This window comes from Phoenix dactylifera, chromosome 18 (genome assembly GCF_009389715.1).
Source record: "Phoenix dactylifera cultivar Barhee BC4 chromosome 18, palm_55x_up_171113_PBpolish2nd_filt_p, whole genome shotgun sequence".
Taxonomy (NCBI): domain Eukaryota; kingdom Viridiplantae; phylum Streptophyta; class Magnoliopsida; order Arecales; family Arecaceae; genus Phoenix; species Phoenix dactylifera.
The window spans coordinates 1,389,229-1,417,183 of NC_052409.1; the positions used below are offsets into that span (position 1 = coordinate 1,389,229).

The 27,955-nt window shown below is 37.4% G+C and overlaps 2 protein-coding genes across 7 annotated transcripts; one reads left to right on the forward strand and one right to left on the reverse strand.

Annotated features, from left to right (window-relative positions):
• Positions 1 to 259: 259 nt before the first annotated feature.
• On the reverse strand, positions 260 to 11,305 carry LOC103706984. Its single transcript, XM_008791293.3, has 10 exons — positions 11,153 to 11,305; positions 9,416 to 10,593; positions 8,407 to 9,097; positions 8,150 to 8,236; positions 5,969 to 6,124; positions 5,817 to 5,873; positions 4,797 to 4,888; positions 1,021 to 1,120; positions 817 to 915; positions 260 to 724 (listed from the first exon to the last, which is right to left on the reverse strand). Exons 2-10 carry the CDS (start codon positions 10,588 to 10,590, stop codon positions 647 to 649), a joined length of 2,535 nt encoding a protein of 844 aa, XP_008789515.1. The 5' UTR covers positions 10,591 to 10,593; positions 11,153 to 11,305; the 3' UTR covers positions 260 to 646.
• Positions 11,306 to 14,264: 2,959 nt separating this feature from the next.
• LOC103706985 lies at positions 14,265 to 27,942 on the forward strand. Of its 6 annotated transcripts, none has more exons than XM_039115334.1 (8): positions 14,265 to 14,401; positions 14,802 to 14,932; positions 15,076 to 15,312; positions 20,856 to 20,957; positions 21,043 to 21,774; positions 25,206 to 25,270; positions 25,420 to 26,041; positions 26,362 to 27,942. In XM_039115334.1, the coding sequence occupies exons 3-8, from the start codon at positions 15,133 to 15,135 to the stop codon at positions 27,787 to 27,789; spliced, it is 3,129 nt and encodes a 1,042-aa protein (XP_038971262.1). In that variant the 5' UTR covers positions 14,265 to 14,401; positions 14,802 to 14,932; positions 15,076 to 15,132; the 3' UTR covers positions 27,790 to 27,942. The 6 variants fall into 6 exon arrangements, with proteins under 6 accessions (XP_038971262.1, XP_008789520.1, XP_008789516.1 ...); XM_008791298.4 differs by lacking the exon at positions 14,802 to 14,932 and having other exon boundaries at positions 26,362 to 27,204; positions 27,304 to 27,942; XM_008791294.4 differs by lacking the exon at positions 14,802 to 14,932.
• Positions 27,943 to 27,955: the final 13 nt, after the last annotated feature.

Consider the following 27,955-nt stretch of genomic DNA (forward strand, 5'->3'; position numbering starts at 1 on the left):
TTATCTCAGAATAAGGTCTTCCGCTTTTCGGCAATTAAGCAGATAACCACCCCCAAGAGACACCAACTCACTCACTCTTACCGAACTCGTAACCCTCATACTTCAATTGTCTACCGAGCACCAGAGCATATCAAGAATTCAAAACGAGCAATTACGACCAAAAACTACCACAATCTTTGAACCAAGGTGATCAAAGGCATCTCTAAAATGAGAAGCAAGTGCTCAAATTATTCACTTTATGACCACCTGCTATGATCAGTCATTAAGCTTGAAACTAAATTGAGCTATTATATCAGCATGAAACATAGAAACATCATCAGCACCAAAGGTCAGATCCATGACAAAATGCCGACAAAAGACTTCAACACATTCAAAACTAAGACTAGATGGCCTAAAGGTTGCTTTCTGCCAATGGGTGCCGAGTCTCACAAAATATGAACAAAATTGTACAGGTTTTTAACAGATGACTTCTCTAGCCCTAGCTCAAATGTTTTGAGTCACACCAGTTTTAACTTTTAGGAAAAACCGACAGACGCACTTCCCTCGCCACAGATCTAAAGGCTGAACCCAGCTCAAGTTTAAGATGATAAAACTGGTGGATCACCTCGTTCCAAGAAGCTTTCTTTGACTGAACAAAACAAGGCAGTCATGTGTCTGCAGCCAAAGTAATGCCACACTTGCATATTGGGCATAAGGTTCTCCTCTTGAGCCATGTGTCAATGCACTGTCAGTATAAGAGATGCATCAGTTATTTAACAAACACGTTTTATCATATACATGATTTTGTTAATGAATAAGCATGATAAGAGTATGTACTTCTTTGTGGAATTTATGTAAGCATGGTAAATGGCGAATGACATCTCCAGTGGAGGGGACCTCGAGACAGATAGCACATGCTTCTTTGATGCTATCACTCTGAGGCAAGAAAGGTAAAATGACATACAAAATCAGAGGTTAAGGCAGACGCCCAAACTTATAGTTCCAAAGGCTTCTGCCTACAAGAACAAAGAAAATTTGGACCTGTATTACTGACTGTGGCAAGCTATCAATCTGGCTCTCAGAAGCACCAGCATGTTGATGGCTGTTATCATCAACGGCAAACAGCATCTCAAAGTCATCCCTGGAATTTGGAGGAAAAAAATGCAATGCTTAACTGATGCCCAGGTTTTGCTAGTGACTACTCAAAACAACTTGAAACATCGGAATGAAATCAGGATTTTCTGTCATCAACAAATTACACCTGTGTTTATTGTAAATTGTCTAGACATCATATATAGGAAAGCCACCTAGGGTGCAAGAAACCCAATCATGAAAAAAAAATTAGAGAGAACCAAAAGTAGATTGAGAATGTAGAGTTCTCCCGACCACAAATTTAGACAATTTTATGAGGGAGAAATGCAAAGGCTTTTTGTAATTTTATTTATACTGTTACACTAGAGTGATAATAGCACAGAAGGATCATATAAAAGTGATTGTATGGTGTTAGCACACCTTTGCAAATTAGAATTTTGTTTAGGGTAATACTAATGGCAGAACAACTTGTCGTTCTCCCCTAAAAAAATCCAATGTTTCCTTCAAGTGATATGAATAATCAGATTTTCTTAGATAAGAAATTAAGCCATCAATTGGTCCCCCTAAAACTGAGAAGAGAAATGCTCAAAAGGAATATTTTTTTCCTTCAAAAACGACAATGAGAATAGAAATGTTTGGTGATGTAGTAAGATAATATAATCACCATGGACATTAATATAAATTCTTTTGAGATGATAAAAAAATAGGTAAGCATAGGTGTAGGAGACGCATGTCTAGTTGAAAGTTCAACCTGAAGATGAACTGATACTTAAAAAAAGACTAACCACAGATAAACTTGAAAGGATGAAGCCCAATCTCCCTCACGGATGAATTTGTGAACCAGCAGGGAAATAATATTAAGCATTTGGTTATTGCAAGCCTATTGGAATATGTGGAATCGGACAAATTGCAATGATTACCCAGATCATTTTGGGTTTGGTGATGCGACTAAAATTTTTAAGGAGTTTTTGATGTCAGCATGAAGCCACAAGAAATCAAACTAAATGAAACAAGAGATATATGGTCAAAGGTATCACTTGCCTGATATTTTTTTAGATAACCTTCCACCAGCAACAAAATCAGTACACGATATCAGGAGTTTATAACACATTGGTGTTGCACTTTTTCAGTACATGTTTTTCTCCTTTATTTATTTTTACTTAACTGATTGATCAGTAGCAATCCCCAGATATTTGTTCGTCCACTCTTCCCTCAATCTTTACTTTTTAAGACCAGACATGGTATCTTACCAAAATTCTTTTTCAAAAGGTTACATTTACACCTTCCTCCATCATGGTATTGTGCATTTTCCAAAACAATAGGGCACAGGAAGCCTTATGCTTAACATAGTTTATTTTTATTTTATTTTTTTTAAAAAAAAGGCATTGGATTACAAATCCTAAAGTAGATGGACTTAGAGCGCTCTTCCAATTTGGCAGCCAGTTATCAGCATGTCTTGATTAGTACCTCCATATCTGAGATTCCTATCATCTAACTAGCCTATATTGCTAACATACCATGTGCACATTACAGGCCTGTTTGTTTCCCTGCATGTATGCACAGTTCAGACCTGTTCGTTTCCTGGCGTCTGGCCTGTATGCAGGCTCAGTTGCAGTAACTAGACATACCAAGACTGTTTGGACCAGTGCATTTAACTGGGCCATGGCAACTTGAGCTGCTAGAACAGGCCCAGATTCAACAACTCATCCTGCAACCAAATTGGCTACAGGACAAGGTGCTGCTAGTCCAGTCATGCGGCCTGCTGTGCCCGACTCCTCATGTGTTCTCCTATCAAAAAAAAAGTGCTCATCTCTCCTTGAACACTCTCAATGACCTCGCACCCCCTCCCTCGCCTCTACCTTTCCTCTCTTAATCTCTTTTTAGTGCTATAATCAATGACTCTGGCAGCCCTCACAAGTCCTCCTTGCCTCCCCATTATTGCCAAAACCCTATGTACTCCAATTTCTCCTCAGTAATCCGATCAACGATTCCTCGCATCCAGGCCATCAGTAGGCCCAGTTGCAGTGACTAGACATACTAAGACTGTTTCGACCAATGCATTTAACTGGCACGCAGCAACTTGAGTTGCTGGAATGGGCCCAGATGCAACAACTCATCCTGCAACCAAACTGACTGCAGGATCAGATGCTGCTAGTCCAGTCATGCAGCTCGCTTCGCCCGGCTCAATGATCTTACGCGCTCTCCTATAAAAAAAATCACGTGCACTTATCTCTCCTCGAACGCTCTAGGTGACCTCACACCCCCTCCCTCACCTCTTTCTTTCCTCTCTTGATCTATTTTCCATGCTCTGGTAAACGACTTCGACGACCCTCACAAGGCCCATGCTCCGGCCTCCAAGCCTCCCTATCACCAACGCCCTACCAATCGACAATTTTGACGACCCTCCCACCTATGGTTTGCTTTGCCGGTACTGGACACCAGACCAGTTGCCCGGCGGCATGAGTCGGTATAGGCTCGCACCATGCCGTGCCAGGGCCTGTACCGACACAATAAAGAAGACAGGGGAGAGGGCAAACAAGAGAGAGGAAAAGAGAGAGAGAAGGGAGAGAGAGGGAGGGAGGGCGTCAGAGGCCAGTGGAGGGCAGGAGGCGGAGGCCGCAGCCGAGTCCCTGTTTTATTCAAAACAGGAGTCCGACCGTTAAAAATTTCGCAATTTGCCAAGTTCAATTGCATGCAACTACCATTGCCGCAATTCCACTTGTATGCAACTTCTATTTTAATGGATTTCTAATTGCAAGGAACCAAATAGCCCCTACCAACAAGGAGATATCACAATGGTATGGAACAGATACCTGGTATGCCCTTGTACTGAGTGTGGGAACCAAAAACTATACTAAACCAGCACTGTACCAGCTGGGTGCTGGTATGGCTATTAAAACTGATACCTAAAACCTTGAAACCAAGGGATACATATTTCTTAAATTTCCTCTCTATGGAACTTCAATAAGAAATTCCAATTATTTTTGAATAGAGAGTTCAGTGTTAATGCTACCATCAACATTTGCAATCAGACAATAACAAGAGGATATGAAATCGTCGAATCTCCTTACTCCGGAGTATATGACAGACCATTCCGAGTATTAACAGAATCAACTGATGTACATTAGAGATCATCTAATAAGCATCAAATCTCATTGTGGTCCGATAAACATTAGGAAAAATAGATGGAAAATTGGAACTAAATATTTTACATCTCTTCCGACAATTGCATGGTAAAATTCAATCAGTAAATCAAATATTTTCAGATAAAACCATCATTGACAAATCTAATACCTCCTTTTCTTATCAATAATTTACAGCTTCACACACCAAGTACTACAGCCTATATTCCTGGCCATGTTTGCTACCAACGAATTTTCCATCTTTTCTTGATAGAGCATTCTCCAACCAATGTCACGTATGTGGTCATACCCACTGTTTCCCACAATCCCACCATTTCAACCATTATCAAGGTAAATGGGTAGTCATATACAGCAAAATAAGGATCTAAAATAAAAGAAGCAAAAGAGACTTTCAAAAAACAAGGCAAGTAAACTCAGACTTTACACATGGTTAGTCAAAAGAAAATGCCACAGTGGTTCAATGTCTCAAACAGAAGTTATACTTGGGATACATAATTTAAATTGAAAGCTGCAGTAATGTGGCTCGTAAAGTAAGCCCTTAACACGTCTGATTAAAAAAATCAACAAAAAAAAATTGCTTACTCATCAAAATGATGGAGAATGGGGGGAAAATCATCTTCCATGTCATGACTGTCTTCAAATGCTGCTTCTAATGCTTCCAAGAAGTTAAGCCTCTGGACACAACAAAAGGGGATGACAAGAACATAAAATAAAATATTGTCACGGATATAACCATGACATGTATAACAAATATCTACCAAAACCAATGACCAATGAACAATTTAGAATATAAATATGAGTGAAAAGAGCAAGTGCACTATTGACAAGTAAATAGACAAGATCTCAGAGTGAGGCTACGGAGGAACATAAGTTTTTTGAACTTTAAACAATGAATTAACAAAATCTAAGACATTTTGTCCCCTCTAACTTGAGAATGATGGTAAGAAAACAGATAAATGAAAGAGAAGTTTCGATCCTTTCTACACAAAACTGTGTAATTACTAGAATTAACGCGATGATTTTAAAGCAATAATTCCCTCTCAAAGTCTATTTGCACATGATTCTGGCTTACACATCAAAATCCCCTTGCTATAATGTAAAAGTTTCTAATAAAATTTTAAGAAAGTTTACTCTCAATCATTTCATAGTGGGAGGGCTACCACTCTAACTGGAGAGTCATTACAAATAAAAAAGGATGGAAATTCTTTCTTACATGAGATCGGTGTTTCATAACTACACTAATATGGATGATTAGAATGAAAGTTTAAAATTAACCAAACTTCATCAAGAAATTTTGCATAGCACTTTACAGTTTTGGCAGTGAGAAGACTGAACAATAGCTTACTTTATCGTTGGATTAGAGTTAAACTTTTGTTAACCTAATGGTCACAACATTACATGTAATATTTGAAGTTCAATATTAAACATGTTGCTAATGGGATATTAGCATAGAAAGCATCAAACCATTGTTCATAAAACAGTTCTGTGTCAAGGTGTACAAGGAAAATTATCTTAGAGGAAGATGATGGACATTGAGTACACAACATAGTGATGAAAATCACTGAAAAATGCTGCATTCGTAATAAAAATAGAACAAGTTACCGTCTCAAAATCCATTTCAGCACTGGTGAAGCTTCTCCTCAATTCAGATATCATTCTCTGGAAATACAATGAAAATTTCAAAATAGAATTTCCACAAGTAGCATAGTAAAAGTTTCAAATATTGTGTCAGACACAAATATACAAAGCATTACCATCTCAAGATCCATTTCAGGACCATTAAAGTTTCTCCTCAACTGGGCCACTCTAGTTGATGCTGGAACTCGAGCAAGATTTGTTGATTGAGCAGAAACATTTCGGAATAGTGCACGCGGGTTCTGTGCATATAAATCTGCAATTGATGTTTCCCTCTGAAGAAGAAGAAGAAGAAGAACTACAAATGTAACGTTTTAATGTAAACAAATGTTAAAAAATAAGGAGAGGAGAAGAAGAGCGACAAGTTACATATTCCTTCACCTATGGAAAATAGGGGTGAGAAAATACCACTACTACTGGAAATAACGGATCTAAGGAGAGATTAGTCAAACAGAAAATACTGCCTAAGGGAAAAAAATGCAAAGATGATAGTGGTTGAGAGTTCAGAAATAATATACTTACTACCACCTTGGCATTTTCAGAATAAATGGTTGATATGGACCTTGAAAAGTCATAAGTTCTCATATGGAAAATGGGAATTGGCTTGTCATGAAGAGTTCTCCCTTGGTTGCATGAGTTGCACATAATAAATCACTTCGCAAACAAAAACGAAAGGAAAATTATGGTAATAATATTACCACCAGAGATAACCTAAAGAAGAAAAATTTTGTTCACTCTCTAACTTGCCTTACATATAATTTATAGTAAATGTTTATTTTCAAGGACTAAAAGTTGACAGTGATGACAGTTTTGCATCTTTGTCCTTGTCAAGTCATTTGCAGACCTTTAAGTAGAAATGTAGAATTATCTCGGCAATGTGGCTGACTCCCCAATGCATACACGCAGAAAATTTTTAGCAGGAAAACACTTAAAATTTAAAACAAAAAGATTTGAAGGACTAATTCCCAAAAGGCATAGAGAAATCTCTTTTTAAAAAATCCAAAAAGGTGACTTAAGTGTCCCCTGAGAGTGCCCATATGATCCCTGTGTTAATGTGATATGAAAGATGGGTTACATCATTGCTTTATTAGTTCAGGCAGCACTTGTAAAGTGATTAAAGTGTAGCCTGGGTAATTTTGATTATTGTTTATAGCCTCAGCAGTTATCCCAAATTCATAATTTGGCAAGGTAATCCATGATTCTCTACATTTTTTTATCTCAGAATGTAAAGAGGTCCTTAGCGGAATTTCTTTAAGCTTACTCTCTCATCTTCTCACAATTTCAATGGATGTCCAATATAGACTAAAATTTTGCAAATTGAGAACTGTAGAGTGCATCTCTTTCTCAGATCTTTTCTTACTTTTATCGTGGTAGATGCAGAGACCCACCCACTTTTATCAGGGTGAAGACAGAACTTGAACACAGGACACTCATACCCAATCCCTAACTATACCATTGGATTATTGCATCTCATTATCATACTGAGGTATCAACAATTTGGGATTCCCAGATGCATACAACTTATTTGTACTCAAGCATCTTAAAAACAATGCAGTCAATATCCAAAGGCTTATTTGTTGCTTACAGTGATATAGTCAGTTCAATGAATGTTCTACCACTGCATTGATTAATTTATTGAAGTAACCTTTTATTCTTTGCTCATTATACTGAATTTTTTGCAAGATAAGTACTAGTAAGTGTGCTATATGTAGATAATCATTTCTTTAAAACTGCTTTTCTTAGGTCCAGCAAATTAGGCAATACAAATTCCACCATTGACATGCAGAGCGGTGCCTGAAATCATTCATCAGCTGGGTGAACATTGCATGAGAAAACTGAGAGTACTGAAGTTTCATCACATAATTATAAAAGACAAGGTCAATTTAGCATGTCAAGCATCGCTTAAATAATAGAAACATTCAGAATTTTTGTGATTCTTAATAGCTGATGGTCACAGATGCATGCCATGGTAACAGTCTAACAAGGATGGAGAAATGTAGAAGTCCATGCAATATTAAGTTGTTTATGCTGTTTTGGTTACAGAAACCTCTTAAATTTTGCATACCCTATGAACATAATGGGTTCAGTATATAGATTAAAGTTTGTTACAAACTTACTTTGTTCAGACAAAGCAAGATTCAAGCTTCCATTACACCAAGAACTATGTGATATATACCAGTAAGTAAAGTCCAGTATATCAAAGTTTACACATTTCAGCTGAATAAACTGGAAAAAAAATTGCCAAACACAAACTTTGATAGTCATCTGTATTCATAGCTAGCACGGTTAGACCTACTTACAGAAAGAGGTTGACCCTGCCTTCCAATAGAGGCAGCATTTTGAGCATCCTCCTCCTGTTGTAACGACCATGCTATAGTTGCATCTATCTATTAAATGTTGGAACAACAAGAGCATTATATCAGAAACTGGCTTTCTTCTCGAGCATAGATACATGCATACATATAAGGAAAGAAACATATTAAATATAACTTGAAAGATATATGAATAAATGAAAACAGTATTCAACAACAAGGACAAAAAAAGAACAGGAAATAACCTCCTCTAAATCTCCAAATTCTTGTAACTCATGATAAAACTGCTCTTGGAGCTGGCGAGCTAATATCTCATCTGATTCTACCTGCCTATTTCTTGCACTAGAATCATCAAAAACTCCGCAACTTTCACCTTGAGGTTTGCTATATCTTACTTCTGGGGAGTTCGGCTCATCAACTTCTATAACTGGTTGCATAAATGTGTCATGGACCTGAGAATTATGAGCTCTTGTTGATTTTGTATTTGACGTTTGCCTAGAGGATTGGATATACAAGATTTCTGAATCCTCCAAAGTTGTACTGGAGCATTCACCAAAATGAGAATGAACCAAGCCACATTTCCTTTTTCCTTTGATCCTCTTGCGTCGCCTATAGTGTGTTCCAGTTTCTGATTCTAACTCAGAAGTTATAGAGAGCGGATTTGGAGTTGACCCATGATGCATCGAGACTATTTCAGGACTGTCATGTAAAAGATTTATGAAGTCTCCATCAACAGTTGCAATTTCGTGGTTCTGACCAGGTAAGATACTAGTGTCTTCCCTCTTGGAAGCACTGGAGCCCTCACCAAAAGAACTTATAGACGCTTCTTCTATATGAACCAGTCTTGTTCTCCAACCTATTCGTTTGGGAGATCTGAGAGTATCATCACCAAAATCTGCAATAACAGTCACCCCATTCCCTCCCATTGAACAAGCCCTGCACAGTCATTGTATATCAAGGATCGCAATGGACTAGTTGAAACCAAGTATCAAAATAATCAGAAAAATGATCGCCAACATTTTTCAGCCATCAAAAGACTTATGAATATCAAAAACAGGCATTGTCATTAATGAAATACGCTAGTATCAACCATGTACAACTTAAGGATATCAAAGTTCAATTATTTCTAAAAGATAGAATTATATTACTATGCGAGCAATGCATAGCATATTTTGTCGAAGGAATTTAAAACATCATTAAAATGCAGCAGTATCATTAATAAGCATTAGAAGCCAATTTAGAATTGAAGAAAACCTGCCCGCTTGAGGTTTAGCTTCTTTTTCTTGCATATTTGGTGCCACATTATTATCCAATATAACTTTCCCTTTCCTTTTATCAGCACAGCCGCCTTCAGAATCAGGACTAACAATGTGTACTTGACGTGGTGAGACCCCATCAAAAAGTTCATTAGACACCATATTTCCATCATCATCATTTTTAGCAACAGCCTTACCCTTTGCTACGTTACTTGCAGAGATGCAACCATTATGCACCAGCTTTCTGCGTCCAGTATTCCTAGGAGAATCATCACCAAACTGTGACCATCTTTGAAGCGATTGGCTGGTTTTGAATTGTGATGCATCGTGCACATCTCTTCCTTTCACGCTAACTTGATTGCTGATTCCAGGAAGCAAAGAATATGCCGTGCCATGAAGTGAATTCATGACATTTCGGTCATCAACCTCAGATGGGGCATCACTCTTTGTCATATCATGTGATGAGCTATAACCATTACGTATTGGCCTCCTCTGCACCGCATTCCTCTGACATCCAGCAAGCTGTGATGATTTTGATGGGATTTTATCAGTTCCCACTTGCAAATCACTGCTAAGATGAGTCCCCTTCCCATTTTCTCTACACCTCTCTTCTTTGCTAGTACTAACAGGCAATTTCCAAGAGAACCCAACACCATTCTGCTGCCTTCCAATAGATAATCCAGAACATCCACCATTCTCACTCTCAACAAACAGTCGTTTGCCATCCTTCCTTGAATCCCTATGCCTACTTGGATGGGAAGGGGGAAAAGGGTTTCTTGAACCCAACTCGACTGTTTTTGCACCATGACTACTGTAATTACAAGCCATGTTTTCTTCGAATTCAACCCTTGAGGCTTGGACCTGAGGGGAAGGCCTAGTTTCATTGATCTTGGAGCTCAATTGTCCTAATCTTGCTTCTGTAAACAGGTGTTCAGCATTATCTCGCACAGTAGTACTGCCAGGCACATCGACAAGACCTGAACCCCTCGGACAGGGGGCATGTTTTGTTGTTGCGGGAGCTATCCTTTGATCAGAATGGATTGTGTTGAACCTTTCCACGATATTTACTCCCCTTGTTGAGGGCCCCGATGACCCATCAACCGGCCGGACTATCATCAGTCTATCTGTGGTCTCCGGGACTTCTGACACCAAATTGGTGTCCATGGAGTCCATCCTCTGCGTGATTGGAAAGATCAAATTAATCAGCCCTCAGCCTCAAAACAGATTAACAGCAGAGCTCTGGCAACCGTATTCGATAACCAAGAAAACCCTAAAATCTAATCAAGAAAAAGATCGAGCAAGCAACCTTTTATAACAAAACATCGAATAGCAGTTCTAAGTTTTATTTTTAGATGTGACCAGATTAACTAAGCAAAAGCTGAGTTCCTGCAATAGTAATTTTTTTAAAAAAAAAAAGCAAAAAAAAAAAGTTAAACCTAAAATCTGATCAGGAAAAGATCAAGAAAATAACCTTTTCTAGTAGAATATAAAACAACAGTTCTAATTTTTATTTTTCAGATGTGACCAGATCAACAAGTGCAGGCGAAATTGGCAACAGAAAACACCACCAAGAAACCCAGTTCACATAAGATAAAATAACAGATAAATACTACAGCTATATAAAGAAAGCAATCAATCGCTCAAGCTCCCGGAGAGAAACATAGTTCGCAGAAATAAAACTCCAAAAAACCTGACGAAATCGGACGAAGAAAAAGGAAGAGAGGACGAGGAAAACCTCAGCGGCGCCGCTGCTCTCGATAAAATCCAGAGCGGAGAGAAGCTTGGAGGTGGAATCGAGGTCTAGAGGGGAGGCAGAATCCACGCACCGTCGAACCCCCCCCGCGCCCTTAGCCTCCTTCCCCCTCCCCGTTCTAAAACCCCTTTTTAGATTCATTGCGTCTTACTTCCAAATGACGATAAAGAATATTATATAGTACTTTTTTTAAAAACAAAACTGGCTATCTATTCTTACTATCAAAATCGGTTATTATGTTATTATACAGCCTTCCAAACTGGTAAATTTTTTATTAATTAATTTAAAAAAATGCAACCTTTTCGATATATTTCAAATAAAGTTTTTATCCAAAAATTCTAAATTAAAATTTTGTTTACAGATTTTTTTCAACTTTTAGAGAAGCCATATAAATTAATTCAAAATTTTATCAAACATTTCAAAACCATAAAAATATTTTTTAACTTTTTTTCATAAATACTTTCTAATTCTCCAAAAACCAACCATGCCAAATAGGGCCTAAAAGTCTATCCTGTTTGTGGTATCCTGTGCATCTTAAATAAATCAAAAGGTAACAAGTATCATGAGAGTGATTTGATCTAGAAATGAGTTTTATTTTCTAGTATATTTGGGGTGGCAAAAAAGTCAAGCCTTTTCCCTTTTATTAGTGTAGTTATCCAAGTAACTTGAGACTCCTTTAATTCGTAGGAAAAGAAAAAAAAGAAAGTGCAATCGACGAAAAAAAAAAAAGAAATACTTCGAAATCTTTGCGACAGGTATTATTCGAAATTTAAGTGTATCACATAGTAATTTATTTTAGTATAGTGGCAACCTTTGAGTATGGCTATATAATCTAGTGATTCTATCTCTATTCTACTAGTTACCGCTAGTCCAATAACTAACAATGGATGTGTGCATGATAGAGAAGCAATATCTTCGACAAATGATTGTCATCTCATCTAATTTAAAATGACATGGTGATTGTGATTGGTTAAAGATAAGCTTTGGTGCAACAATTAGGTTGCTTCATTGTGACTATCATTTCTTCTTTGAAGTATCTAAAAATATAAATATTCATGATTCTAACTAGTACGGAAGATGAAGAGGTAGAGAGAACTAGCGAAAAGATGCCAATTCAAAATTAAAAAAAGCCAGGTAACCGATGAGAGAAGAAGCAAGCAACTAAGAATATGTTTATTTAACGCATCTAAAGATAATTGGGAGGAGAAAATAAAGGAAAAAATAGATGACTTTATACATGACAAAATATAATAGAAAGCAGAGTCTTTTTCCTTTTTCTAAATTTCTCTACTTTTAAGAGACTCAAAAAGTGGGTTTAAGACAAACCTCTTCCCTCCTCTCTTTATTTAATTAAATGAGAGATCTTGGTTCTTTCTTCTTCTCTCCTAACTAAAAATAATGGATTATGGTTTACTCCTATTTTCTTGTAACCAAATGAGTGGTTGCGACTCTCTACTCTCTATTCCTTTCTCTCAATATTTCCAAATCTAATAAGTTTTTGATTGTTTGCTTGAATGAAAATACATTTTGCTCCGCAAGGGTCCAAATGAATCAACTTAGTGGTAAGGTGATTCAAGTCAAAAACTTGGCAAGATGAAAATTGTTCCACTATATTATGCATTACTTATAGTCATGTGTGTGTTATGACTCTTTGATGCGATTTAAATGCACCCAAGTATTAGCATTCCTTTGATTGTTTATACGCATATAAACCATGCTCATACATAGAAACTCATGATAAAGCTTTTAGGCACATTTATGGATTTCTAGCTCTATTTTACAAGCCTTTTCCTTTCATGATATATCTTCAACGATACACACATTAAATCTATTAAAGTTGATTAACTAAAGTTTTTCATTTTCCATGTTGTAACAGTCCTTATACCAGTTTGCATGTTTCCTAATGATTTCACCTTAAGAAAACTCATGGGTGCTTGTGTTCTACATGGCACAGAAAAATATATGTCTTTTTTCTTAAATCTATTGATGTCGTTTCCACTCAATAAAGAGATAAGAGAAAAGTATTGGCATCACAAATATATAAAAATTATTTTTATTTATAGATGCAATATGATTACCTATTGATGTTTCAAGTAGAGTAGCATATAGGTGGGAGAAGAGCAATTGATTAGAAGAGAAATATGTCTATACGCAAATGAAACTAGAAATCTCATGTCTTTTGCATGATGCAAATGCTCGACCTTCATTTGGTGAATATACTTCACTAGTCTTTCTTTTTTTTTTTAAAAAAAATAATAGATGTTACTTCCTCTCAATAAAAAAAATAAAGTGATAAAAGAAAAGTATTAGAATTACAAGTATAAAAGTTATTTTTATTTATAGATGGAATACAATTACCCACTAAAATTCTAAGTAGAGTAGCATATAGATGGGAGAAAGGCAAGTTATTAAAAAAGAAATATGTTGATATGCAAATAAAATTAGAAATCTCATGTTTTTTGCATAATGCCATTGCTCGACCTTTATCTGGCACAAAATACTTCGCTAATATAAATATTTTTTGTAAAACTCTCGTGCTAGAATAAATCATTTTTCTTCGCTACTTCAATAAAATTGTTATATTTCTCAATCCATACAAATAAAAACCCTCAATGACAGATTTTGAAATTCAAACATTTATATCAATTGATATGATCACAGCCATCTATTGGCTTGCTTAGTCTGGACTGGTCACCTGCATTGCATATGCTAAGTTCAGATGCATGGATAAATGCTGTGATATCCTGGATATGCATGAATTAACTTCATGTAGAAAGCCTCTAAAGGAAAGGAGTAAATTCGGTGACAACACTACTCGGCAACGTATTTTCGTCCACATCCGGGCACGCGTTTCCCGTAATGGCAACTAGAAGCAGCGCAAGACATACACGTCCACGTGCTCTGCACGTGCCGGATGAGTCGGGGCCTCCGCGGCCTCGGACGCAACGCACGCACGAAATGACCTAAAGGCCCCTGATGTTAAGGCGCGGTTAGTGAACCAGCGGAGGGCATTCGAGTAAAAAGACGAGCTTCAGTCTCCCTTCGCTCCAGAAAAGGAAAAAATAAATAAAAGAAACCAGGAAAGGAGGCGGAAGAGGCCGCTCGCTCGCTCGCTCGCTCGCTCTATTCCTCTCGCTCCCTTCTTCTCAAATATCCAACGCCCTTCGAGACTTCGCCCAATTTTCCCCCTTTTTCTGAGTCGATTCCGTGAAAGGAGTTCGTGGAATTCGGGTATGCGCGCTTTCTTTCTTCTCCATTCGAGTTCTGGAGTTCAATTGCTTTGTTTTTATCCGATCGATAATGGTGTCTGTATCTTGAATCTGATAAACGGGGATGGAATCGTATTTTTAGCAGAGATTTCTCCGATAATTCGTGTTTATCAGCGTTTTTTTTTAGTTATTTATGGCATTGTATATGTTTTGAAGAGATGAAACGGAGGGAATGATGATAACTTGTTCAGGTATTAGTCCTTTAGAGAGATGGATTTTATATGCTATTTCTGGTTGATATTTTGCGATGTTTTGCTTAATATGATGGAATTTACATTCTTTATTACTGAAAATACAAAGATTTTGCTTTATTTTTTATTGCGGATCATATTGACTGGAGGGTTTGATGTTCATCTTGAAAGTTTTGATAAAGGATTCGAGAAAGCTTGTAATGGGACACCGTGTAACCCTAAACAGGAGGAAATGGTGTAGAATAACTCGAAATTCCAACCTGAAGTACTTGGGATGAGTTCTTCTCAATTTGGTTTATCAAGTAATGTGCTTGTGTAACTAAATTTCAGCTTTATATAATTTTATACGCTTGAATTTTTCTATCCATGGTTTTGTAATGCTAGCTAAAGGGTTCTAGCTATTGCATGCATGGTATCAGCAAGTTCTTCTATTTGCTTTCTGCAGACTGCTGTGAACATTGAGGGTTGTGGATTAAGGAAAAAGTGATTTCTCAGGGGCAGAATGATAGGTAAAAGAGTGTTACTAACATACAAACGTAAGCGCTTCTCATCTCAGCCTCATCATGGTAAAGGAATTACTGCTGATTCAACTTCAAAGTCTCCAACCGGTATACTTCTAGAGATATCAAGCCAAGAAGCTGAATCTGGTGCTGACAATGAGAAGCTGAACAAAGACAATACGGTGAAAAAAACTAATCCTATAAGTCTTGTGACATTTGTTTTTATGATTCTATAAGTCTTGTGACATTTGTTTTTATGATTAAAATGCACCTTGGTCTTCTGTTGTATTTTTTTTTTCGGGCTTGTTTAGCAAATCAGTGAATCTTTTTCACCTCTATAGGTAACTTGTAGTGCTTCCTCGTTATGTTTATAGCTGTAGCCTGATCTTGTCATGTTAGACAGTGGCTGAGCGAGCCAGTGGGTTATTCCGAAAATATCATTTCTGGGGTCATGTCATGGAGTTCATTTAACTGCCTTATGAAGTTAAGTTGTTCTGTTATGGACTTGTAATATAGCTTCATGTGCCAAAGTTTGTTCGCAAAAGAATCTACCAGGTCACAGATTACCATGCCTATTTAGAGACTCTTTGCAGAGAAACAAGAATACACTTGAAAGATCTATCTTTTTTCTCATGCTGTGTACTTTCGGTGGTTTGCTAACAATCATGTTGATTTTTTTAAAATCTAAATTGCACAGTTCACTCATCGAAAAATAATTACCAGATCAAAACCATCTAGATATAGGACATATGTTGAAGCTAATGACAAGATGTAAACATCAAATCACAATCGTACACAACCTTAAAGGGACGTATGGATTTTCTTTGTCCATACTCCTATTATATCTCTCATGTGTGTGTGGGAATTGGCTGCTGATGTGTGGGAGGGAGAAATAGGTGGGAATAGGGTCTCTGTTTGATCATTCTTTCTCACTCCTCAGCCCTTATGGACAATGCATGATATATCCAACATGAGTGGGAATTGTTTAAAGAGAGGAGATTGGGGGAGGTGAACAAAAGAGATCCTATAGTCCAAATATCTTTGGGATAATGAAGATACGATATTTGATTGTCCATGTTACCCTTAGATATGGAACACCATATTGTTGATACATGCACAATTACAGTAAACACTAGTTTTGAAGAGATGTGCTTTGGCCTTGCAGTAGTACAGGGTCAGGACTCCTGGTATGATCACTACATTCGTATCGTGCTAAACTTTATTTATTTATTATGACTTATTGTTATTTTAATGACAATGGGCTGAGAACAACCTTACTATCAGCAGCATCAAGCAGTGCCTGGAATTCAGTGACTAAGATAGCAGTCAAGGGTTACCTGTTGACCAAAAGAATTCCCTAGGCTGCTCCACATGCTTATTATGTCATACATTTTCATCAGTTCTTAAGGAAGAAACGTAATATCCAGATTTTAGATCTTCCAAATTTTCCTTTAGATGGAAAGTTAATTAGTTAACATGAAAAACTTTATTGTATGATAACCACAAGTATGAGTAGTTGGAAGAAAGATTTGCATGTCACATGCTCTTGATCCCCATGAGGTTGGTCTTCTTCTCTTTGGCTATCTCTCCTACATTGCTTTCCCCTTGTAGTGCTGAATTGCTGATAATCTACCTCTTCCGCATCCCTTATGCCTGCATCTTGATCTAGGAATGGGTTGAATCTCTCTCTTTCTCTCTCTCTCTCTCTCTCTTCCTCCCTCCCTCTCTTCCCCCTCTCTTCTTTTATCCCGTAAGCAACCAATCAATGGAGGCATGACCAAGGGACATGTTGTACAGAGGATATGTGACTATTGCTAAAGAAGATATGAATGCTGAACATCTACTGAACACACTCTTTCCAAATAAGTCTCTTTCCTAGTAATACCATCTCTTCTTGATTAGAAAATCTCAATTAGGAATAGAATTTGTTATCCTGTATCTAATAAATGGGTGTGCTTTGGTTCCTTGCTGCAATACGATATGGACTTAGATATTCATGTTCTTTTCCATTGTGTTCTGTAGTGCATTGAAGAGTGATTATGAAGGTGTGTATGAATCTCAATGTTCATTTTTGTATCACATTCATTGCTTCAGCGAAAACTCAATTTCCATCATGTAGCTGACCTAAACCATGACTCCAACAGATATTTCTTTTCTAGAGAGTTGATGTGAAGATAGCAAGTATATCATATCCCTCTTTTTAAGCTTCAAATTCTGTTTTTTTTAATATTTCTAAAGTTCACATAATTTTATATTTGATTAATATTTCATTTTCTTTTATTTCTTTATGTTTCATTTTTTTTAATAGTAAAAATGTATCCCTGGCGCCCATGTATTGGCATCAGTTTAAAGGACTGTGCTTAATTATAGATGCTCTGTGCCTTTGAATGCTCTCACCAGAACCTTAGAGCACCTTCTTCAAAATCTTGTCATTTGTCTTGCTCGATAATGCATTTGGCTCATGTCTATCATAAGTTACTTCAGATTTGGTGGATTTTTGATAGTAGTTGTTGAATAATGTGACCCAGATGCTTGATATAAATTTTGATGATGGGCAGGACAGGGTGATGGGTATCTCTCATCTGAAAACCAATTCATCATTACATCTGCTCCTTCCTTGCTATTTGCTCTTTTCCAAAGGTCTTTGATGATAGAATACCATGAAACACACACTATAGTATATATGTTGGCTCAAGTCAAGGGAATTCTAGCAGCTATTAGGTCCCTGTATTTTGCCCGTATAATGATAAAAACATAATAAAAATTTTCAGAGAACATGTCAGCTTTGAACCAAACTTTAACTTGTCCTGAAATATAATAAGAATCAATCTCCTACGATTGCGTTGATCTTTTGACTTAAGAGGAAAAGGAAAAAGGAAGAAAAGGAAATGCCATATAGAATCAAAATCAGGCTTTTTTGCCAAGAAGTCTTCTGCATAACTTACTTTGGGGCTAAAATTTAGTTTATCAATCTGGTGGTTCATCGTTATGCATTTAATACTCTTCATATGGTTTGGATTAAATTGATTGGTTTTTCTTTGTTTTTGTATCTTAAGAATGGATGATGAAGTTTTAGATGCTTCTTACCATTCTTTTTATAGCATGGACATAAGTCAATGGATCCATTGATCAATCGCAATCTTACTGTTTGAAAATAACATTCTCATGAATCAAGGATTTAAATACTGCACCATGCCCTACCATGTGGCCTTGTTGCCGGCGTGACATAATGTGCATGTCATGATATCAAGTGTAAAAGCTGATACAAGTAAGTATGTGATCAGCCTACTAGAAATACAATTGAATTTACTGCATTGCTTAATAAATATCCCACTTTTCCACTTCTAAACCTCTTGCAAGCTAAGGGTAGTCAGATTTGTGAGTCCAGAGGTTGAAGAACATTCAAATTGGGGACTGATTTAAGTTATGAGGATTTATGAATTTATCAAAGAGTTATGATAGTTTTTTGGGTATAAAATGTGTCCACATTTCTTCCCAAAACCTGAAAAAATCAAAAATAACCAAACATAAATCTCTCCATTGTCCTTTTTCTAAATATGGTTTTTAAGAGATGATCTAATCACCTATGGTTTGCTAGAACATGAATCTAAAATTACTGAAGATTCTATTTATGTTTGAAAGGGTCAAAGCTTTTGTTTGAAAGTTCTAGTTTTTAGAATATACAAAATCAGCCTTTTATGATAAAATAGTTTAATGAGTGCATCTTAGCATGCTTTAAGTGTACTTCTTTCACTATTAAATGTCTTTTCATGGCAATGTGTGTCAATGCTTGATGCATCATGGTTGACAGCTGTTGGCTGGCATAGGAATCATGTATGTCAAATAAATTCTTGATCCACATTCTGGCCTATTTGGTTGCCCATAAGTGGGCAATGGAAACTGACTTTAGCCCAGAAGTTGCCACTTTGGGCATTTGGTTAGTACAATATGAGCTGAAGTCAGGTCCTGCCCTGAGCCAAACTCAACCAACAACATCCGAAGCAACTTCAATTGGTGGGGTGCCAAAGTCCGTTCAGCTGATGTCAATTCCTACCCATTGACTTCCCGCAATCCAACATGCCCTAGTGGAAGGGGAAATAACATCAGTCATGCTCATTAATCCTAGCATGATCAATCTTTGAACTTTTTGTTTCTGCTTCAGATCAAGTTGAACCAACCTGCTTTAGTGTAGCAGAACATAATCTGAAACTGCTCTTAGTGAACAAGTGGGTTTTATGGGTGATTTGTTTGACTTAGAAGAAGAGATGTTCTATTATACATTAGATATGCTGTATTCTGTAACACCCTTTTAGATTGTTCATTATGCAACAGTATTTTCATTATTAAATTGATCTACATCCCTTAGTTTTGAGTTTGTAGTTTGAACTGTATTTTTGGACAACAATATATGATTCTAAGACAGATATTAAAGGTATCATATTTAAATCCTTGGTTCCTTCAGATATTAGGCTGCAATAAATAGTTAGAGGTTGTTGCTATAAGGGATTCTGCCATCCTGATGAATCTGGTGCTGCAACTGCCATTTTATCTGCTCCCCCAAATTATATTACATAGGAATCATCAATACATCTGCCAAGTAGATGAATCCTTTTTTCATTGTTTGTTTGTCTTTTTCAAGCCTTCTGTTTTAGGGCTAGTGTTTCTTACTGTGAAATGTTGAGCAAGTTCTTCACAATCGTTTTTTTTTATAGAGGTGCCCTTGACATTATCAACTTCATCTAGCATGGAGAATTTTTGAGATTGTGAAGAAACCGGGGAATAAGTCAAATGATTTGTTAGTCTTCATTATCAATAGAACAGTTATTGTTGTGAACTCAAAGTTCACTTCCTTCAATTGCCATCTCTAAGACTCTCTGCATGATCATGTGCCACATGAATGGTCCCGCGGTCCCACTAGCTATGAATTTTTAAAACTTAAAACTTAACCTATGAAGTTTACTCACAGTTGTTAAGTTTTCCCCAGTTATTTATACTCAAGGTTTGAAAATCTGACCATATTGCCGTACATTTCTGTACCATACTGCGATACATACCATGCCATACCCATGCCATAGTAGCAAACCATGAATATGCGATAGTATATAAACTACAAATGCATGACCAGTATACCCCCGTGCTGCAGTAGTTCAAACCTTGCTTATCCCTGCTGCCCTCTTCTTTGTAATCACTATTACTCATACGGGGAAATGCTTCACGTTGTAATAAAATTGTCTTTAATAGGTCAAATATTATTTAGACCTATGAGGTCTAGACACATTTTGTTAAGTTTTCCCTAGTTATTTATCCCCAAGGTTTGAAAATCTGACCATATTGCAGTACGTGCCCGCACCATACTGCGATACATACCATAACTACCTCATATTGCCAAACCCTAAACAGATATGGTGGTATGCGACAGTACATAAAGTACCAATACATGATCAGTATGCCCCCATACTGCAGTAGCTGAAACCTTGCTTGTCCCCCCTTGCCCTCTTCTTTATAATCACTATACTCATGCTGGGAATTGCCTCTTGTTGTAATAAAATTGCCATGCCAAGTTATATTCTAACGTTTTGTTTCTTAATAGGTCAAATAACATTGTGAACAGTAATGTTATTGCATAAATTGTATACTGTAGATTCTTCCTCTCTTTTTCCCCCCCTTAAATCTTAACAATATATTATAAATAACTTCCCATTATGTTTTCGTATTAACATTGCAGCATTGCTCTAGATGTGGTTCTGTTGATGTCAATGAGAACCTGCTGGGCTGCGTTAGATGCTTAAGGAATTATCATCTGCGATGCATCAGCCCCCTTTCGAAGGTTTACATTTAGTACTACTTAGCGTTAAATGAAAATTTTCAACAAACATGTTAATCTGATGATTTCTATCCTTCATTATGCATAGTGTATTCCTCAGGAAAAATGGCAATGCTCAGCTTGTATCAAAAGTCATGAATTCGAGGAGTCTATGCAGCAGCAAGTTCAAGAGACTAATGAAAATAAGAAAAATAAAAGCATTGAGGAGTCTGAGATTGGGCCAATTGAACTTCATTCACATAAAATGGTGTTAAGTACAAGACCATTTGGGGACAGCTCCGCGAAGACAAGTTCCTCCGCAAATGATGCATCCTTTAACAAGATTAAAAACATTGTACGGACAGATGAATCATACACAGATTCTGGTTCAGCATGCAAGGTCCCATGCACTGAAGGGAGTTCAAGCTCTAAAGTAACAGACTTGGAGATTGTAGGAAGATCAAATCCCATATGTTTGGATTCATTAACTGAAAGAAAAAGTAATTCTGGATTCCCAGAGGACTGTGTTTCTGTTTTGTTGATTTCAGATAAAAGAGAGAGTTTTTTATGCAATGAACAACGTCCAAAAGATAATTGCAGTACTCCCTTGATTACCTTTTCTAGGAGAGTGAGAAAAAAGCGTGATGTAGGCGAGAAATTTATGGGAGGAAATCTGAGGGCTGAGGAGATACAGTGTTCAACATGTACCTGGAGCAAAATAGGACCTAGTTGTAGATGCGAAGGATCAATCCCAGAATGCAACTTCATGGATCACTCGACTAAAGCTGTTTTACCAGAACAAGCTGACTGTAGACCGTTGCATGTGGTTCAACAAGCCATGGTATAGTTTAAACTTTACTATGGTCAGCTCTTTCTTTTTGTTATGGTTAAGTTTTGCATGTCTATCTGCTATAGTCTTGACTAGAAGCATTATAATATTTCTTTGACTGTGGTATAGTTTGATCCATGGTTCACTGTACTGGTGCGTGCTGCCCTATACTGCACCTACCAAATCGTACCGGCTGAACTTTACTGTGGTCAAGTCTTTCTTTGTTATGGTTAAAGTTGTGCATGTCTGTCTGCTGTTCTTGACTACAAGCATTATTATATTTCTCAACAGCATTTTGAAAAACTTAAGTGATTTCTCATATACTTGGTGCTGTACTTCCTTTTTGCCTTCTCTTTTTGCTAGTTGATTCACCAGTAGATTCTGATATAATATATGGGTGCAGATATTTTCTATATAGATTGTCCAATAATTGTTTCATCATGACATGTTCCGTAGAAAACAAAGCAAAGTTTATATTGCTGGTGCTGGAACATGTATTAATGCAAGTCATTGGGACACTAGCTTTAGACTAAAGCATTTAAGTTTTACTAGTATATCTGCACTTGCATAGCAATGATAGCATGATATGGCAAATAAATAAAGCATTTACATATTCCAATTAAATAAAATCTATTATATATTAATTAACACTTTATTCGATTTAAACTGATAATTGCAATAACAAATATACATTTTACAGATATTTCTATATTCATTCTCATCCTCCTAAATTAGATTATTATAAGTGTAGGATAGGTTCCAACTGAAACCTTGCATGTAGATGCATATGGATGGGAGCTTGATGGAGCTAGAAACTAAAGACATTTGAAGATGAAGTATCAGAGTAAGTGGTAAATTTGTTGCTCAGTATGTTAGAGTCGTATTCAATACGCTTTCATGAGTTCATCATATTTAGTGCAAGCAGAATAAAAGAAAATAATATAAGTAAGTGGATTAAAATACTTGTACCTGATTTTACAATGTTAAAAGTAAAATTATTGAAGAAGCGTACCGAAAATTCAAAATGGACCAAGTTAAAATGAAACTTCAAAATGCAAATTAAAATCAAAAGGAAATATGGCCTTTTCTTTTTCTTTCCTTTTTTTTATAAAATTTATTGCCATCTCTAAATATCAGAAGTTCAGAACAAAATTAATGCATAGGTAAGGTATAGGGGTTCTTTATGGGGAAAAGGAGATGGTATGATGGAGAGAGATTAAGAGATCTGTTGGTAGTTACTAGTTAGAGAATAAATTAGAGGGAGTTGCAGATAGTAATGGATGTAATCGGTGTCTGCTGTGCCAGTACTGGGCCTTGGACCGGTTGTCTAGCGGCACGAGTCGGTACGGGCCTGCGCTTTGCCGTGCCGGGCTTGTACCGACATAGTAGAGGAGGTGGGGGAGAGGGCGAATAGGGGAGAGGAAAAGAGAGAGAAAAAGGGGAGAGAGGGAGAGGGAAGGAGGGCTGGCTAAGGCCGAGAACTTGGGTGGTGGAGGCGGAGGAGGCTTTGCGGCCCGGTCCCCTGTTTCGTTCGAAACACGGGTCCGGCCGCTTTTTTAATTTCGCGATATTTAAGTAAAGTCGACAAATTGCTTGTCGACTTCACTTAAAAATCGCCAAATTAAAAAGGAGCTCCAGTTTCAAACGAAATAGGAGACTCAACTGCAAAGCCCGGAGGAGCCTCCTTTGCGCAGCTCGCCGGCCTCCGCAAAGATATAAAACAAAAATAATATAAATAAAACAGAAAACTAAAACAAAAGTTAAAACGCTACCACTAAAATTAAAAATATAAAATTGAGCAGAATGTTTGATGGGTGTTTGTAATTCCATCTATTGATAAATCTGATCACTTTTTAATGCAAATTGTTAAATAGAACCCAGATTTTGGTTTACTTTCTTCTTTCTCTGGAAAGAAAGAACAGCCAGGAATACACATGAATAAAAGGAGTGGATGTAACTATCTGTTTTTAACTGAAATAATTGTGACAACGAGAGGGAAAAAATTAGAGCCCTTTTTTGGGGGAGGGGAGATCTTAGTATTGTTAGGAAGGTGTTAAGAGACAAATCTAATCAATCTAGCACTGGTTTGCTAGGCTGCATCAGTAAGTTGTGCTTGAGAATTTCTTAGAGTCTGCTCTTTTTAGAAAAGAAATTATCAGTTATCAAATTGGTTATGATATATGGCAAGATGTTGGGTGCAAGCTACGTTACATGGACTTAGGTTCGTGTTTGGTCTGTTAGTTCATGTCTAAGCATCAGATCCTTCTAATATTTAAGAAATGCTCCTTATGGAGCCGTGTCCAGGTGTCATATTAACATCTGTTTTAAAGTGTTCGTGTGGGTACTTTAGGCTAAAATGAATGCTTGTGTAACATAGGGTGCTAGAGAGATGGATCTTAAATGCAAGCAAGTAGTCCAGTTTTCTTAGGAAAGAAACATATTTGTTAGCAGGAATTGCTTGAAGAGGTTTAGTTTGGGTTGACAGGGGGGATGAAATGATTGGTTTGAGTGTGTTTTCTGGGTGGAAGAGATATCATACATGCACACACAAAAAAGAGAGAAATCTATAATGCAATTGTTTGACATGAAGAACTCCAGAATATGGAGTGTAGAATATTTTGGGAACAAAAATTAACAGACATACTATTCGTAGGATATTCTGTAAATAATAGAAATTTTAATAATCTGCAAAACTTAAAAGAATTGAAAATTAGAAAAAAAGAATGCAAGCATTAGAAAGATTAAGAGGTATATGAATACATTTTGACAATGTTTCATTAAATTTCTATCATAAGGCATATAACGTAGCATGTTTTAACAAAATTTTGAAATTGTTTCAAGGTCCCAAGAGCAACTAGTCAAATAACGTGTTTTCTCATCCATCAAAATGGGAGGTAGGCAATAAGGCATAGCTCGAAATAATGACAGTAGATCTTTTGAATTAATGAATGTGATCCATAATAAGCAACTGTAAACACACCTAAACTGCTCTATCCCAGAGCTTTATTTCTTATCGGTGCCAACCTATGGACAAGGGCCTCCTGATTAATCTGTTCTACCGTACAACCCAAACTTTGGAGTGCAGTGTGTTCAAGTAGCTTTCTGCATCATGGTGTTTCCATGACTTTCAGCATGCGCATTGCATGTGCCATATTTATTCTAGGGTTGTTATTCTGGACTGTGTGCATTGCATGTGTCATGGAAATTTTGTAATCTGCTTCCCTCCTTATAGGTGTTTTAGCCATGTCAGTTACCTGAAAGCGATTGAGCTGCTGCAGGGTTAAAGTAAATGAAATGCCACATACATATGTGTGCTTTCTCTTTTAGAAATGATGATGGTCATGAAATTCTTTCAATTGAGGTTGATACAAATATGTATTGCATTTAATTCCATATAAATGATACTCCAAGGGAAAACTGTCTCATGTGAATATTGTGGGCAGATGGCTGATGTCGGAAAAGATGCTGGAGTTGAATCTGGACATGCAGATGCCCTTGCGACAAAAAAGTAAATTTCCTTTAGTTTATCTTTCTTTTTATTATTTTATTGGTACATCTTGGGGGGGGGGGGGGGGGGTCATTAGACCCAGCTTATCATTCTTTTTATATTGGTTGTTTCAACAGTAGATAACTGATATGGCCTTTTTCATCATATAGTGCTGGGGACACTGGTGACAAATTATCTCTTCAATGCTCTCATATTCTAGAGAAACCAAATGTGAGCCATCAGTATCCATTGCCTTCGCAGCCTGCGCGACATGTTCCTGAGGACCCATCAGAAAAACTCGCGGCTGCACATACAACTGATGTCATCAGAGACTCCATTTTAGTGCATGGGTGTAGGGTATCGAGCTCATTGGGAAATAAGTTAGTTGGTACTACAAATAGCTCTGAGAAAGCAATCACCCTACATGGTGTTTCAAAGGACAGGAGTCACCTGAGTGATTTGGAATTTTCTATTGCCCCTCCTACATCTAATAGTCTAACTAAGATAGAATCAAGTAAATCAACATCGAGTGTCCTGCCTGAAAATCTCCTGGAGTCCCAAAGTTCATTAGCTCGAAGTTATGGCATCATTATGGCAGATAAGGAAACCGATGGAAAAGTTGATGAACTCAAATGGCTTGAAACACTTGATAAAGAACTGCAGGATACGAAAAAACAAAGAAGTATATGCTCATCCTTGGAGCAAAGTGTTATCAACTGCGAACAAGCATCTAATGGAAGGGCTTCTTCTATGTTTCCAATCGGTTCATCTGTGAAGAGTCGACATGATCAGGTGAATTATAGCATAAAAATGAACTTATATAATTATTCCTTTTCTGGGCTTGCCAAGGCTAGGGTTGTCAGCAATCTCTGCAACCTTGAGGCATCGAATTAAATTATCACCAGACATTCTCTGGCCAGCTCTCTATTAAAAAGTATTCAGGCTTGCTTTCTGCATCTTGGTCCTTTGTTTTGCTATGACAAAACGATGGGAAATTTTTGAATAGTTGCCAAATTTAAAACTGAGTTTTAATATTTGAATATTTTCCAAATTGTACATTGTTTTTTGGTTCTAATATTACTTTCTTTTTCTTTGTTGGTACTTGATTGCAGGATGCATCTAGGGAGTTCGAGAATCAGATAACTGGATCACATGGAAGAGCATATTTAACAAAATCAGTTGAGACTGGCTTTGAAAAGCAACGACATGAAGAGACGACAAATAAATCTTCTTTTTCTACCGGTTTTTTAGGTCTATGGAATTCAGAGGGACCTGATGTCTCTGTTAAGGATTTCCAAAGCATGCATTCATCGTTGAATTTCAGTATTAAAGACAGTGTTCATGAATACAACAGGAGATTTCCATGGCCAAGCGTTGGCGTGAATGCATCTGTATCAAAGCAAAAGCAGATAGTTGACAATATTATAACTGGCTCACAGATGTTAGAAAAGAGACAAGCCCCTCTGTTAGATAAGTTTAAGAGGAATGCAAATGAATGGTCAGAAGAAGAATTAGATTTTCTTTGGATTGGTGTGAGAAGATACGGAGTTAACAATTGGAATGCAATGCTAAGGGATCCAAAACTTTGCTTCATGAAATCAAGAGGCGCGGAGGACATCGCTGAGAGATGGAATTTAGAGCAAAGAAAGCTTCTGAATGGCGCACTACTCCAGCCAGGAAGACTGTCTGTACGAGATCTTTCCCTGCCTCCTTTTATGAATGATTCTTGGCTAGCAAAACCGTCATCAAGTAACCACAATGGTGGGAATGGTGCCTGGTCAGGATGTTCAGAATTCCCAATGCTCGCAGCTGAGCCTCAACTTTCTCTGGGAGACGCATACCTTAAGAACGAGAACACCTCAAGGAGAAATCCACTTTACTCGTTAGGCCTGGGCTCAGCCAATCCTCTCACAAGTGTGAGCCCGCCCGCTGATTCCATCCAATGCAGCTTCCCGGTAGGTTCTTCTTACCTAGGGTCAGGACTCGATAACCATAAATCTTTCAATGTTCATAACACAAGGTATGACTATGAATCATCTTCTTCGCACCAAAAGCCAGTTGAAAGGCTGACTCAGGATCGCCAACTGACGAGTCTGCCAGCAAGTAATCTCCCTCATTGGCTCAGAGATGTGTTGATCCCACAAGCAAAGCCAAGCAATTCAACATTGCCTCCTCCTGTTTCAGCCCTTGCACAATCTACAAGCATGCTCGGTAATGACACGAGAGTGGAGCCAACTGCTCCACCTAAAGATTCCCGGGGACGGGGAATTCTGAAGAGAAAGAACGTCACATCTGGTAATCATGCCAGCATTGCGATGGTGTCTGAAAGATCGGTATCTACGAGCAAGCATCGGATGGGGAAACGACCTGGCGCTTTCCCAACCCTGGTTGGGAACTCTCAGACGCCTACATCGGTGAATACAGGTTCGAGTCTGAATGGTGTATCCAGTTTGAATAAGAATTCAGGTCCTGTCGGACCAAGTAACTTGGTTGTCATTGATAGCGATGCATCTTCTGAGGAGACAATATCGGACAGCTAGTTCGTTCTGTAAGAAACGGCACTGCGGTTGGTAAGTTGTACAGGGTTTTGTTGAGCCTGTACAGTTTTTCTATATTATAAATGACCTGTTAATTTTGTTGTCCCCGGCCTATTCTTTTAGGAACTAATCCCATCTCTTCTTGTTCACTTTTCATTTTTCACTAACT